At 37.6% G+C, this 14,449-nt stretch overlaps 2 protein-coding genes across 5 annotated transcripts in view; one reads left to right on the forward strand and one right to left on the reverse strand.

The window, feature by feature from the left end:
• Positions 1 to 11,782, forward strand: part of LOC128684997 (kanadaptin) — a 49,700-nt gene extending 37,918 nt beyond the window's left edge. The window contains exons 10-13 of the mRNA XM_070103466.1: positions 3,073 to 3,178; positions 8,357 to 8,451; positions 10,018 to 10,584; positions 11,528 to 11,782. Coding sequence (XP_069959567.1) covers positions 3,073 to 3,178; positions 8,357 to 8,451; positions 10,018 to 10,584; positions 11,528 to 11,668 — 909 coding nt within the window. The 3' untranslated portion in view covers positions 11,669 to 11,782. The remainder of the gene's footprint in view (positions 1 to 3,072; positions 3,179 to 8,356; positions 8,452 to 10,017; positions 10,585 to 11,527) is intronic.
• Sec6 (Exocyst complex component Sec6) overlaps positions 9,918 to 14,449 on the reverse strand; it is a 93,681-nt gene continuing 89,149 nt past the window's right edge. For all 4 annotated transcript variants that reach the window (XM_053771427.2, XM_053771430.2, XM_053771426.2 and 1 more), the window contains exon 16: positions 9,918 to 13,759. In XM_053771427.2, the coding sequence (XP_053627402.1) occupies positions 13,579 to 13,759 (181 nt within the window). In that variant the 3' untranslated portion in view covers positions 9,918 to 13,578. The remainder of the gene's footprint in view (positions 13,760 to 14,449) is intronic.

Raw genomic sequence — 14,449 nt, forward strand, 5'->3', positions numbered from 1 at the left:
CTGATTTCAACTATCCAATGAAGTGGTCAGAAATTGGCAATTTTGCCAATTTCACACAAATTTCAAAAGATGGCAATTTCAAAATAGGGTCCAGAATAAACAAGACAGACATTCCTGGCACTAAAATAACATTTTCTCTGTTCATTAGTCACGTCCCCAGGCCCCTCTTACATTTCTTTTGCTTTCCACTTTGAACTTTTATTCTCACAAAAAAATAGAGGATTTACTGTTATGCAGATTACTGCATTAGTGTAAAAATTATATAAATAATATCAGCACACTTGGGAAAGAATATTAGATTCACCAATTGACATGTATTGGACACGTGGCATGATTTGTTTACTTTTGAACATTGGCAAAATCGAACATTTCTGCTACTTTGAGCTCAATTTCAAGGTACTTTTCATTGTGAAACCAATCAAAATCATCTCAATTTCCATAATATGTCTTCCATTCTATAAAATAACACCAAGAAAACGAGAATGCAACCATAAATACCATACGAAAATACACTGCAAAGTCGTTGTTTTAAACAAAAAACACGGTCTATTTTTTTTCTCATTATTCACTGTGTGCTGCAGGATTTTTTTTATACTGTGCACACTGACTACACAGACCCATTCTTTCATATGTAGGCTTACCAGCTTTCTCTCGCTAGATTTGAAAGCGCTAGAATTTACGCGTACTAGTACGGCACCAACCCTGGCGTGCAAGCCGTACTCGTATGACACCGACCCCGAAACGGCTAACTCAAGCATCAGTGCTTGCATACCATACTCATACTCTCTATCTTTGCAAGGATTGGCATCTTCCTCCTCTTACCAACTGTATGTTAATGATACTTTTAAAAGGAAAAAATTAAATTTATATATACAATAGTCTCCCTGTATCTGCGGCCATTATTAACCCTTTGAGGGTCGACAGGCCCTCTCCGAAACTCGTTCTCAGGGTCGGCCAAATTTAAAAAAAAAAAAAAAAATTATTTTCTCTTATGAAAAGATAGAGAATCTTTTCCCGATCATAACGACACCAAAAGTTTGAAATTTGATAGAAAACTTACGGAATTATGCTCTCGCAAAGTTAGCGGTCTCGGCGATGTTTACGGATCGGCGATTTTGCCCACTTTGAGCCCCATTTTCGGCCAATTTCACTGTACTAGTCGACAAAAAACATGAATATTTCGCTAGAACTCCATTTTTTCTATCGAATGGGTGCAAGAAACCACCCATTTATAAATTCAACTATCCAATGAAGTGGTCAGAAATTGGCAATTTTGCCAATTTCACACAAATTTCAAAAGATGGCAATTTCAAAATAGGGTCCAGAATAAACAAGACAGACATTCCTGGCACTAAAATAAGACAGACATTCCTGGCACTAAAATAACATTTTCTCTGTTCATTAGTCACGTCCCCAGGCCCCTCTTACATTTCTTTTGCTTTCCACTTTGAACTTTTATTCTCACAAAAAAATAGAGGATTTACTGTTATGCAGATTACTGCATTAGTGTAAAAATTATATAAATAATATCAGCACACTTGGGAAAGAATATTAGATTCACCAATTGACATGTATTGGACACGTGGCATGATTTGTTTACTTTTGAACATTGGCAAAATCGAACATTTCTGCTACTTTGAGCTCAATTTCAAGGTACTTTTCATTGTGAAACCAATCAAAATCATCTCAATTTCCATAATATGTCTTCCATTCTATAAAATAACACCAAGAAAACGAGAATGCAACCATAAATACCATACGAAAATACACTGCAAAGTCGTTGTTTTAAACAAAAAACACGGTCTATTTTTTTTCTCATTATTCACTGTGTGCTGCAGGATTTTTTTTATACTGTGCACACTGACTACACAGACCCATTCTTTCATATGTAGGCCTACCAGCTTTCTCTCGCTAGATTTGAAAGCGCTAGAATTTACGCGTACTAGTACGGCACCAACCCTGGCGTGCAAGCCGTACTCGTATGACACCGACCCCGAAACGGCTAACTCAAGCATCAGTGCTTGCATACCATACTCATACTCTCTATCTTTGCAAGGATTGGCATCTTCCTCCTCTTACCAACTGTATGTTAATGATACTTTTAAAAGGAAAAAATTAAATTTATATATACAATAGTCTCCCTGTATCTGCGGCCATTATTAAGCAAAATTATGGGTTATTTTCAGGCCACAGTAAACCATGGATTACTGAAACCATGGAAACCGATTCCGCAAATAAGGGGGTTATACTGCAGTGGCATTACGAGGGTTGGTGTCACCCGGGGTGGCATCTTTGGTGTCACCCCCATGAAATCCTAGGGTGGGGGGGATGGGGGGAGTAAACTCTAGTTATGTCACTACTGCATGCCCAGTGACTAATGTTTAGCAATAAGAACATTTAAGGGCCATAAACTGAACAGGAGAATACTTCTCAACTTTATTAATGATAAAATATATAATCATAGTAATATTGAGGAAACATAAACTCAAATACCACTTTGAGTACAGGCAACAGATCCTACATTTATTCATCTTTAATTAACAATGCAAAAAAAGAAAGCTTGAAAAATAAAGAAAAACATTGCAATATCAGAGAAACACTAGTCCTGATTTCACCTTGATTACAGGTAACATCTCAGTGAATCTGATCTTACATTTCCTTGCTTTCAGTCCTGCAAAATCATCTATCACATCATTAAAATCAATCCTTTTTGTATTTGCCTTTTATTTTATGTGATTGCAGATATAGATATTTTTTTCATAAAACTCATCAGCCAAGTGGCCAGGTAATCATTGGGACATGTCTGAACTGGCTAGTGGACCATTTGTTGTGATTCTGGATGAGAGAAGGCCTGTTAATTGAGCATCTTCTGAACTTCACATTATTTTGTAATATTATAGTGGCAGCCATATCACATGCTCTTTACTTGTATTGTTCCTATGAGAAGACTATTTAGTTAATTAGATATAAGTATCCAGCTGACTCATAGGATGGAAAGATTAACCATTAGCTCAGAAACCAATTTAAAGTCACCATTACCTGCATCTCCCATGTAATTTTTCTTGGTTACAGTTACGAGCTGTTGATTTACGAAAGGATGAATTGAGGTTACGCAGACTCTCCAACATTGCCCGCCCGCTTGGTGTTCCTGAGTTGCAGCCATACCAGCCAAAATACGGTCAGAATTTAACATTATTTAGGCCATTTGTTTTCTGAAGAATACCATATATACCCCAGTATAACCTGAATCCATGTTAGGTTGTCCCCTGATAATTTGCCTTTTTTTTATTATTTATCTCATAGATAAGCCTACCCTAGTGTTTGAGGGGACTTTAAAAGGGGTCAGATTATTTTAAGTCAAAATAGTACATATATATATTCTATATATTATATTGGCAGTTTGGAGGGATATGTTGTGTATCTTTATATGTGTATGCTTCTAAACTGTTGTATTCTGAGCACCTCTGCAAAAACAGTGATAATGTGCGAGTGTGGTGAAAGTGTTGAATGATGATTAAAGTATTTTCTTTTTGGGGATTTTCTTTCTTTTTTGGGTCACCCTGCCTCGGTGGGAGACGGCCGACTTGTTGAAAAAAAAAAAAAAATATTCTAGCCAACCTTTATCTCGTATATTTGTCCTACCTATTTTTAAAATTTCCTAAGGTTTTAGGTTCATTGATCAAAGGCAGGGCAAGGCAAGACAGGGTTGCCTCCTTCCATGCCTTCCTCTCTACCTCTCTTTCCCATTGCTTTCCTCTATGTCTCCTTGCCTTCCTTTCTACCTCTCTGCCTCCTTCCTTCTGTCTGACTTCCTTCCAGCCTGCTTCCTTATCCCTCATTATATCATTGAAACTAAAACCTTGGGTAACTTTAATAGTAGGTTGGACAAACATATGAGCAAGAAAAAACCACGGAGGAGGACTTGAGCTGGAGTTCACCACTGGCTGGAGATTCATATGTAAAAACTTGCATTTGTGGTCACAGTGGGACCCTTGCTAACCTCCCTGTAGTTTATAAATATACCTAGTTCCGTGAATCTTATTGTAGCCACCTGGCCCAATTCCTTACGTGCTGGCCTGGAGTTTTACAACTCATTTTTCGTGAGTTCAGTCCCCACCTACCTGATTCGCTATTATACGTCCACACACCACTACTCAGAGCGTCATTACCTCTAAAAATGGTGTGTTGCATGAGAATGGGAGTGTTGCTGTTATTTATTCTACTGCACCAACATGAAGACAACTTGTACACTATGTATGGTGTTTGTATTGTGGTAAAAGCTTCACAAACTTATGAGGAATGAACATGTATGAACCATAACCGGGTAGGTATTAATAGGCATTTGTCCATGTGTTTACATTCTCGGCGCCTCTTATTTACTCGTCTCTTGTTTACGATGGCATCTAAGGGTAGTTGTTAGAAATTATTAAACTTGGTGAACAAGGTATGTCGATGGTAATAATAATAATAATTGCTCTGGGGTGCTTTAAATTTAAGTCATATATTTTGTGTAGGTGTGGTAGCCGGGTGAGCTACCACACCTGACTTTCTACAATAAATGCTCACCTCTCACCCTACATTAAGACTACACATATTTTAAGTAATGAGTGTACTGTATGTGTATTTTATCCCTCTGGGGTGCCTTAAATGTTGCATGTTACATGTAGGTGTGGTAGCTGGGCAAGCTACTGTACCTACCACCTGACTTCCTACAATAAAGACTACTCACCGCTCACCCTGCATTAAGACTACAAGTATTTTAAGGTAAGTAATGAGTGTAGTCTATGTGTATTTTATTTTTTTATTACCTAGTTCTATTGCTAAGTTAACATATGATAGTGTAAACATATACAGTGGACCCCCGCATAACGATTACCTCCGAATGTGACCAATTATGTAAGTGTATTTATGTAAGTGCGTTTGTACGTGTATGTTTGGGGGTCTGAAATGGACTAATCTACTTCACAATATTTCTTATGGGAACAAATTCGGTCAGTACTGGCACCTGATCGTTAACCGGGGGTCCACTGTATTATGAAGCATTTATAAATGGAAAAAAAGTGTGATTTGGTTTATGGCAATTTCTGCTTTACAGCAGTAGCCTGGAACTTAACCCACCATAAAAGTGGGGCCCTACTGTGTGGTATATAGTTTTATACTTACCTGACAAAACTTTTTTTTCACATTTTTCACAAAAGTTTCGTCAGTATCAAGGTTTTCAATGAATCAGAAGTTGTTACATTTCACTATTTTACTTCTGATTTTAGGCAGTTAAAAAAAAAGAGGAAGGTAGATGGTAGTTACTCCAAGCCTCCTTCTTGCTTGTTGCTTTCCAGGACATGAATGAATGCTAAGCAGTGAGAATTGAAAATTGCACGTCCTATTAATAGACCTTTTTTTTTAACTCAGTAATTATTTTTTTGTTTACTTCAGTATGTTTACATTGCAGCAGCATTTGATAAGCTGCCAGGCTTTCTTGAATAATGCATTCCTCTCCCACAATTAACTCTTTGAGGGTCCAGACCCCTAATCTGAAAATTCTCCACAGGGTCCAAGAATTTAAAAAAAAAAAAAAAAAAAATGTTTCTTATGAAATGGTAGAGATTCTTTTTCTGAAGGTAAAAACAAAAAGTATGAAATATGATAAAAATTTTATGGAATTACACACGAATTTTGCTGTTTCAGCAATGTTTATGCATTGGCGATTTTGCCCACTTTGAGTCCTATTTTTGGCCAATTACATTGTTCCATTAGACCAAATTCTTAGCTATTTTGGGCATTCAGCCATGGACCTACAATATTTCACTGGATGACCAAAATGCCAACAATTTCTACACTGTTGCAGTGTAAGGATCACCTTTCGAACTTGTAAACGGTGTCCCGCAATATAAACCAAGGATGGAAGCTCACAGCAGTCAAAAGTTATGCGAGCTACACTGCAAGGGTAGGACATAAGCGTCTACTTTGAGGATTGGGAGGTTTTGGAGCTCAAGCTGTTTCAGAATGTCATCACCACATGTCTGGAAATTACATTGGACAATGGTATGAGGTAGAATGACAGTACCAATACAAGAATTGAGAGAATGATGTTTTTCAATTGTTACAGAAATAGCATCTATGGTTGTATGGAGAGAAAGATTGTGAGCTTGGGTAATATTCTGTACCATGACAATGCGTGCACCTCTCTTGAGAGCATGAAAGGATATATCTTGACCAACATGGTGTAGGAGCACTTTGCTGATACTATGATCGGAAAGATAGTCAGTGGAAGTCGGTCGCAGAGTAAAAAACTTAGTCCATTGTGTATTTTGAAATGTAGCGAGTGTCGTGCCGGTCTTTTCTGGGCAGAGTGAGAAGTAAGCGAAGGAGTATTATCAGTTAATGGTCTTGGGTGTTTAGGTGTGGGACCGGACTTGGTCTGACGTGGGACGGGCGGGCGATCCGAAAATCACCACACCGAAGAGGGAGAAGCCGGAAGCATGGCCAAAGAAGTGCGGGGGTCAGATGTGTCAAAGGAGTCAGGTGGAACCTGGAGTGGGTGACAAAACGACACCAGCAGAAGGTACAGAGGCATTAGAAAGGTCTGAAGAATGGTCAGAGAACAAGGTAGGGTCGGAACAAGGTGCGATAGCAGAAAGGGGCCTGGGAGGAGCTGTTTCATGGATTTGGGACTCCATGGTTATGTCACTTCTTTCTTTTTGTTTTTTTTAGAAAAAAAAGAAAACAAGGGGGGAATGTGGAGGGATAGCTCCTAGGAGGAATGAAAGGGCCTTAAATCCCCCTCCATGCCCAAGAAGACCTCAGCACCGCAAGTACTGCAGATGCGGCATGAAACCCATGCCATACCCTACCCTTCATGCCAGTAAACCATCAATCTAGGATAACAACCTCACATCCCCCGGAATCCAAAAGGCAGCCTCCAGAGATACACCCATCACCCGAAAGACACCCAAAGCCATCCCCCGGGAGACCGGAAAGGGATTGGGACATCCCCAGGCAATCCAGATTCCACAGCAAACTATACCACCACTGAGGACCTCAACAGAATGGGATGGACCACAGTACCCTTCCCCCTATCTAGGAACTAGAGTGCCTGTGGGGAGAATCCCAAAGGATGAAAACAGGAAGGGATGGGGATAGGAGGAAAGGGAAGGGGGGATTGGGGGGTAATTAAGTTCAGTCTGAGGAAGAAGATCAAAAGGTCCAATTCCTCAGACCAATATCCTCTTTACCATGACAAGGAGCCTTCCTTAACCCTTTGACTGTCGCAACCCCCAATCCTGAGGTGTCTCCTGGTGTCGCAAAATTTCAAAAAAAAAAAAAAATTATTTTTTCTTATGAAATGATAGAAAATCTTTTCCCGATTGTAATGACACAAAAAAAACGAAATTTGATGGGAAACTGAGAGAGTTATGCTCTCGCGAAGTTAGCGACCTCGGCAATGTTTACAAATCGGCGATTTCGCCCATTTTGAGCCCTATTTTCGGCTAATTCCATTGCTCCAGTCGACCAAACTCATAGCTATTTCTTTAGAACTCCATTTTTTCTATAGATTGAGTACAAGAAACTGCCCATTTACCGATTTCAACTACCCAATAACATGGTCAGAAATTTGCAATTTGGCCAATTTCACAAAAATTAAAAAATATGACAATTTCAAAATAAGGTCCAGAATGAACAATGCAGACATTCCTAGCTCTAAAATAACATTTTCTTTGTTCATCAGTCATGTCTCCAGGCCCCTCTGATATTACTCTTGCTTTCTATTTTGAATTTTTATTCAAACAAAAAATAGAAGACTTACTATTATGCAGACTACTGCAATACTGTAATAATTGTATAAATAACATCAACCCATTCATGACTGCATATTAGAATGGCTAGTTAGACATTTATTGGACAATGACATCATTTGTTTACTTTTGAACATTGGCTCCTTACTTTGAGCTCCATTTCCAGGTTCTTTTTATAGTAAAATCAATCAAAATCACCTCTATTTCTATAATATGTTTTCCATTCTATCAAATGAGACCAAGAAAATGAGAATACAACCATAAATACTATACGAAAATAGACCACAAAGTCGGCATTTTAATTAAAAAAAATGGTCGGAGTTTTTTTTTTCTCATTATGCACTGCATGCTCCAGGATTTTTTTTATATGGTGCACACTGACCACACAGACCCATTCTCTCACATGTGGGCCTACCAGCTTTCTCCTGCTTGATCTGAAGCCGCTAGAATTTATGAGTATATATACGTCAAACACGGTACCTCGTAAGACGTATATATACGGCCGCGACAGTCAAAGGGTTAAAGAGGATGTGTAAATGAATGATATTTTCAATCTTGTCCAGAAATGTCAAGCAGCAAACAAAACCTAAAGCTGGAGCCTCTTGGAGAGAAGTGCAAGGAGTCTCTGAAACCTGCATCTATTTCTACCAAACCAAAGGTTAGTCATAAAATCTATATGCTTGATTAATCTTTAAACTGTGTCCAATGCACTATTGTGCAGGCAATGTCAATGTGTCTAACATGCGCACAATTTTTTGTATCTTCAAATACTCTACCTGCAAACATTTTTGGCCTCAACACAACTCTTTGGATCTTATACAGTCTTTTCATACTTTTGAAAAATACCTAAAGCCAGGCAGGTCCACACAGTGCGTCATAGTTAACTACACAGGTGATGACTGTGTCTGTCCTACTAGGTATACCTAACTATTGTAAACAATGAAACCAGGCCTATTTTTTTCCACCACCGACTTCCATTCCAATAAACAGGGTGTGGAACTGGCAGGAAGATGACTTATTCATTCCAGATTTATTACAGTTTCATGATACTAACAGTGGAATTCAGCCACAAAGCACATTATGAAGATTTAACACAGGATAACACAGTAAAGTCAATGTGACTTATTTCCATGTTTCAGTGAATATTACTCTTTGAAATAATTGTAATATCATAAGATTTTCTTGTAAATATATATTTTAAAGTAGTCTTGAAGGCACACAGGTGTAATGGACAAATGGAAATTACATTGTTTATATAACCTAAGATATTCCCTTGAACCTAAATATAAAACCTAGGATAACCAAATACAGTTGAACAGTGCAACTTATTTCCATGTTTTGAAGAGTATTATGCTGTATAGTCCTTGTGGCTTAGTGCTTCTTTTTGATTATAATAATAATGAAGAGTATTACACCTTGAAACAGTTGTAATGTCGTAAGTATTCCATGTATATAGTGTTAGAAGACCAAAGCAGTAAAAAGTTATTTCAACAATTTATACTGTATATTCCAAGTGGAGCAGTGTCGAGCTAAGCATTTTTCCATGGTTGAAACACATCTGATATCATATAAAAACTAGTGTATATAGCATTAAACATTAAAAACACTTCTAAACTGTTGTATTCTGAGCACCTCTGCAAAAACAGTGATTATGTGTGAGTGAGGTGAAAGTGTTTGAATGATGAAAGTATTTTCTTTTTGGGTCACCCTGCCTCGGTGGGAGACAGTCGACTTGTTAAAAAAAAATATCACCGGCATATTTATGCCACTGGGTCCAACTTCAACATGCCATAAAATCCTAGGTTTTTATCTGATTCCAGTCATTTTAGTCTTATTTGCTTCATAAGAGTTCACTCTTTCATTCCCTATTATTTTTTTTTTCCAAAATCTTGCCACATGCACAGGGAATTAATGATGGATTCATATTTGTGTGAAACTACTTTGTGTTGTTTGTGTAATGTTTACATAAATAATTCCTTCAGGTCTTCATGTGAGTGATCATCTCAAGCTCTAATTATGCTTTATGGTAAAATGCTCATTCAGTATTGGTTGTATACAAAAGAAGTTAGTGTGAAAGCTAGTCAGTAGGTGGAAGACAGCCAGTATGGTAAAACAAAAAACATGGAGCTTGCTACTTTTATTTCATTACTGTTTTGGTCAGAATGCACATTGTACAATATTTTAAATGTCTTTACCGATTTATGAGTGATCTAAATTATTTTAGGAACATTCTTTAAAACCTCACAAGATTTTCTTGGAGGAGGAACCAGAGCAGAGGCCACGACTCAGAAGGTTGGACGAAATTGATGATGAGCTCCCAGCAAAAGCCCCAAGAAAAGAGTTCAAACGTGATTCAATAAAGAAGTCAGAATCAGCAGTTCCAAGAAATTCAGTTAGTAAAACTATCATGCACTCATATAAATCGAGTGGAGTGCAGCTCCTGAATGACAGATCAGCTGGTAAAATGAAAACTGTGAAAGAACGAGAACTACCCCCACCAGAGCTACATCATGCAGGTACAAGTGATAGGAGAGGAGTTGACTCAGAAGTAAATAGAACTGAAGATATTGTGAATACTTACAGTGATTGTACTCAGCAAGAGAGTAATAATAATAAAACCAAAACAAATAGCAGCAGTGACACAAGTCTATTAAAATCAAATATCCCAGAAATTTCTACAAATGAAAATTCTCTGTCTAAAGGCACAGAGGAGAACTGTCCAGAGAAAAAATTGAGAATTTTAGGTCCTAGTCTGCCTCATCATTTGGCACACCTGAAGACTGCACAGCAGGTAAGATAAATGTTACCAGTGGTATTACTATGACAATGATTTAGATTTGCAGTTATATATACATTTGTATACTAATATTTCTGGCTTTTAGTGAAGGCAGTGGCTGCATTAAAATAAAACATATTACTGTACTTTTGATGTTGGTGGTAATGTAATGCTGTAGGTGCTAAATGGAAAGCTAAAACAATGGCCAGATAGATTTCATGCTCATGTGTGAAATGGAAGCCTGTTATATGTTTTTGCACTTAGGCATGACTGATGTTTTTCTTTCATTCTCATGAATATGCAAGATGGCAGGTAAATTTTAAAGACTTCTACATTTAGCATACTCAGGTAGATTTATCTTTAATTTCCTACATGTTTCTAACAGTTCTTATTTCTGTAATATTTCTTCTTCAGTTTGTCTTGTTTTAAGATCAGACTGAAGAGTCGGGATGATCCCTGGAACCATCACTAGGTGTTTCCAGGGATCATCCAGATGTCATGCCTGAGTAGTTTACCTTTCCTACTCTTCTGGCCTTGGAAGCCATGATGCACACTCAGAACAACAATCCAAATAACATCACAGTAAAATAGTGGTCACACTCAGAGTGTAGAATGGATAAACACACTGATGCAATACCAAAGCATTGTGGGCTCAGCAAAACAAGAGGCTCTGAAAATTGCAGGAGCTTATGTAGAAATGTCTGCACAAGCTATAGTGTACCCCACAATGTCTCTGGATTTGGCTACAATTTCATGTTCCTTCAAATAATAAGTTAGATACACATGCATGCACAGTAGCAAGGAATCTCCCATCAGGGAAGGATTGCTTAATACTTAATAAGAATTTTCATAAGATGTTTTTAAGAGGAACTTCTCTATAATGCAATTGCATTGTGGTGGTTGTTTTTAATATATGTATCTGGATTTGGGAATACAGTATATATTTTTATTTGTACAGGGCCCTACGGGAACAAAAAAAAGGTATGAAAAGAAAAGCAGATATTACGATGATGACAATCCTAATTATGACACCTGGATCCCACCAGAGCAGCAGTCTGGAGATGGACGCACTAAACTGAATGAGAAGTTAGGATATTAATTACAAAAGAAAACTGTTCCAGTTTGACTGAATTTAGTACATTATGTAACTGATTTTATTTTGTTTTATATAGCAACACCTTGTATAACAAAAAAATATAAAAAAAAAAAAGCACTGGTTTGTGTTGTCTTCTTATACCTATACTAATACTGTATTCTTGGAAAAATTCAACTTTTTTCTGAGAAACGCACTAAAGACCTCAATGTCACCTCATGACAAAGTTACATTATTTAATTGTATTATTATATTCATGGAAAGCACTAAATCTTATGTGATATTCAGTTACAGCAGGGAAAAAAAAAATGAATGATGATAATGGGGAAGCATTAAACCTGTAGAGGTCACATAACACCAAGGAAGGGTGAAGTGAAGACCAATTCCCTAGATCCAGAGCCCTTCAGCAGCAGCAAATGTTGGTGAGGGGCTCTTGATTTAGGGAACTGGAACTGTGCTCCAGTTCCCTGAATTAAGCCTGAATGCCTTCCACATCCCCCCCCCCCCGGGCGCTGTATAATCCTACGGGTTTAGCGCTTCCCCTTTGATTATAATAATAATAATCAGCAGCAGCAATGCACTCCCCTTCAAAGAAGGGGGGAGGTTATTGTTAATATATTCCCTTGAAGGAGGTGCCCTGATGCTAGTGAGAGGGCTCTTGATCCAAGGAACTGGAATTATCCTGCATTTCCTTGGATTGTATTATATATCATAGTACCAAATCCAAGGGCTTTTCAACACCACCGTAAGTTCAAGCTGAGCTGGCAATGGTGAATCACAGTTCATATAGTAAATTATCATGTAAGAAAACAGGCTGTGCGCTGTATGACCCATACAAGCTAAAAAGATTAAGGGAAACAGATGGTGGAGGTGGGAAGTAGTGCCTGCATACTGAGGGAGGGGTCGAAATATTGCAGTTCAGAGGGTTGTTTGAACTGTAATATCTTCACACTTCTGGAAATAAAGCTGTTAAATGAGTGATAATGAATGTTTCCATTTTTGGATCATCTTACCTTGGTGGGAAATGGCCAATGTTAAAAAAAAAAAATGCAATTTATTTACCAAACCTTGATTTAACAAACTATTGTAATAGAGGAAGAGGATGTCAAATAATGCCAATTATCCATTAAATCCAATTAATAAGATTGTTTTGCTAAGATCACAGCACTCTATGACTTCTTCAGGTTTAGCGTTTAACTTGATTTTATTGCTGTGATCAAAACAATACTCAACAGTTTTGGATACAAATTTATTTGTTGCATCCAAAATAAATATTGGAAAAGGATTATTTCTGTTGTTTCCAAAAATCTATTAATCCAGACAATTGAAACAATGAACTTTGTCCACTGTTTTTCAACATCCTGACAAAGTATTTTAATTGTCCATTAAATAAAGCTTTGACAGTATTTATGAAAAGTTAAAAGATGTGTCTCATACAGTGCCAATTCCATAAATACAATAATATTTTTTTGAATGGCTATTTTTTGTAAATACATTACTAATTAATATTCTAAAGTTATTATTTTCCCATTTTGTTGAAACTGTTTGATTATGCTTGGTACATTTTATACAATATACAGGAAATATTGAGGTGAAGTGGCAACATAATACAAACTGTATATATGATGCCATACACCAGTGCAGGATCACCAGTCAGATACAAGTGCAGGATCACCAGTCAGACACAAGTGCTCAGATCACCAGTATCACCAATCATACACATGTGCACAGATCACCAAGCATACACAAATGCACAGATCACCAGCCATGCACAGTTGCAGAGATCAGCTACACATGGGTGAACAGTTCACAGGCTGTGCACAGATCTCTAGCCGTACACAAGTGCACAGTTCACCAGCCATACACAACTGTACACCTCCCCAACCAGTACAACTGAAATAGTATTTCAGATGTACTTAAGTAAACAGTGATGTTGAGACATGGATGTGAGAGAAAATACTTTTTGGAGCAGGTCCTGCACGTTGTGTTCTCATTTCCTCCATGATGTCTGCCACACGCTGCCTCACATCTAAGCGACCTAGATCTCCTCGTAACATCAACAAAGCAGTAAGATGGTCTCCTGTCATATCTGGGTATCTGCAAAGCATAAAATACCAAAGAATTACTATTGTATGAAAAGAATTTTTTTTTTAATTTTGGTAATCAGGTAAGAAATTAAACTAGCACCTAAAAGGCTGACTTCCTCAATTTGTTTAGCTGAACTGAGAAATTACAATCGTCTTTTATCATAAATACTATGACAACACACTAGATATAACTGAAAACCATGGTAGTCATACAAATAGGACTGACATTAATACAGTCGGATTAATGAAAACAGTCTACCAGTACTATAACAAGTTAATACAAAATAAACTAATGAATAAAATATGTGCACCCATACATCGTACACTAGTTGCTTGCCTCGAGCTTCACCAAAATGAACTGGGAGACCTGCCAGATACTTTGAACATTGTTGATATAATTGTAGTGTGACTAAAATCAGCTAGATGGCCCCTCGTGCAGACCAACAACTTTGCTAGTGATCTCACGAGCACTGAATAAATACAGGTAAATGGAAGCCACTTGAGGGAAACTGAAAGAGCCTTCATTAAAATGGTAGTCTCGGCTACCAGTTCAGCATATGACTATTACTTCATGCTCTGTAGGGCATGAACTGATAGTTGTATAGAAGGAGGGGTGAGGGATACTGCAGTTTGGAAGTGCATCTGAGCTGTAATGTCAGCACCTCTGGCAACACAGTAATGGCATTAGTGGTAGTGAAAG

This window comes from Cherax quadricarinatus, chromosome 5, assembly GCF_038502225.1.
Source record: "Cherax quadricarinatus isolate ZL_2023a chromosome 5, ASM3850222v1, whole genome shotgun sequence".
Taxonomy (NCBI): domain Eukaryota; kingdom Metazoa; phylum Arthropoda; class Malacostraca; order Decapoda; family Parastacidae; genus Cherax; species Cherax quadricarinatus.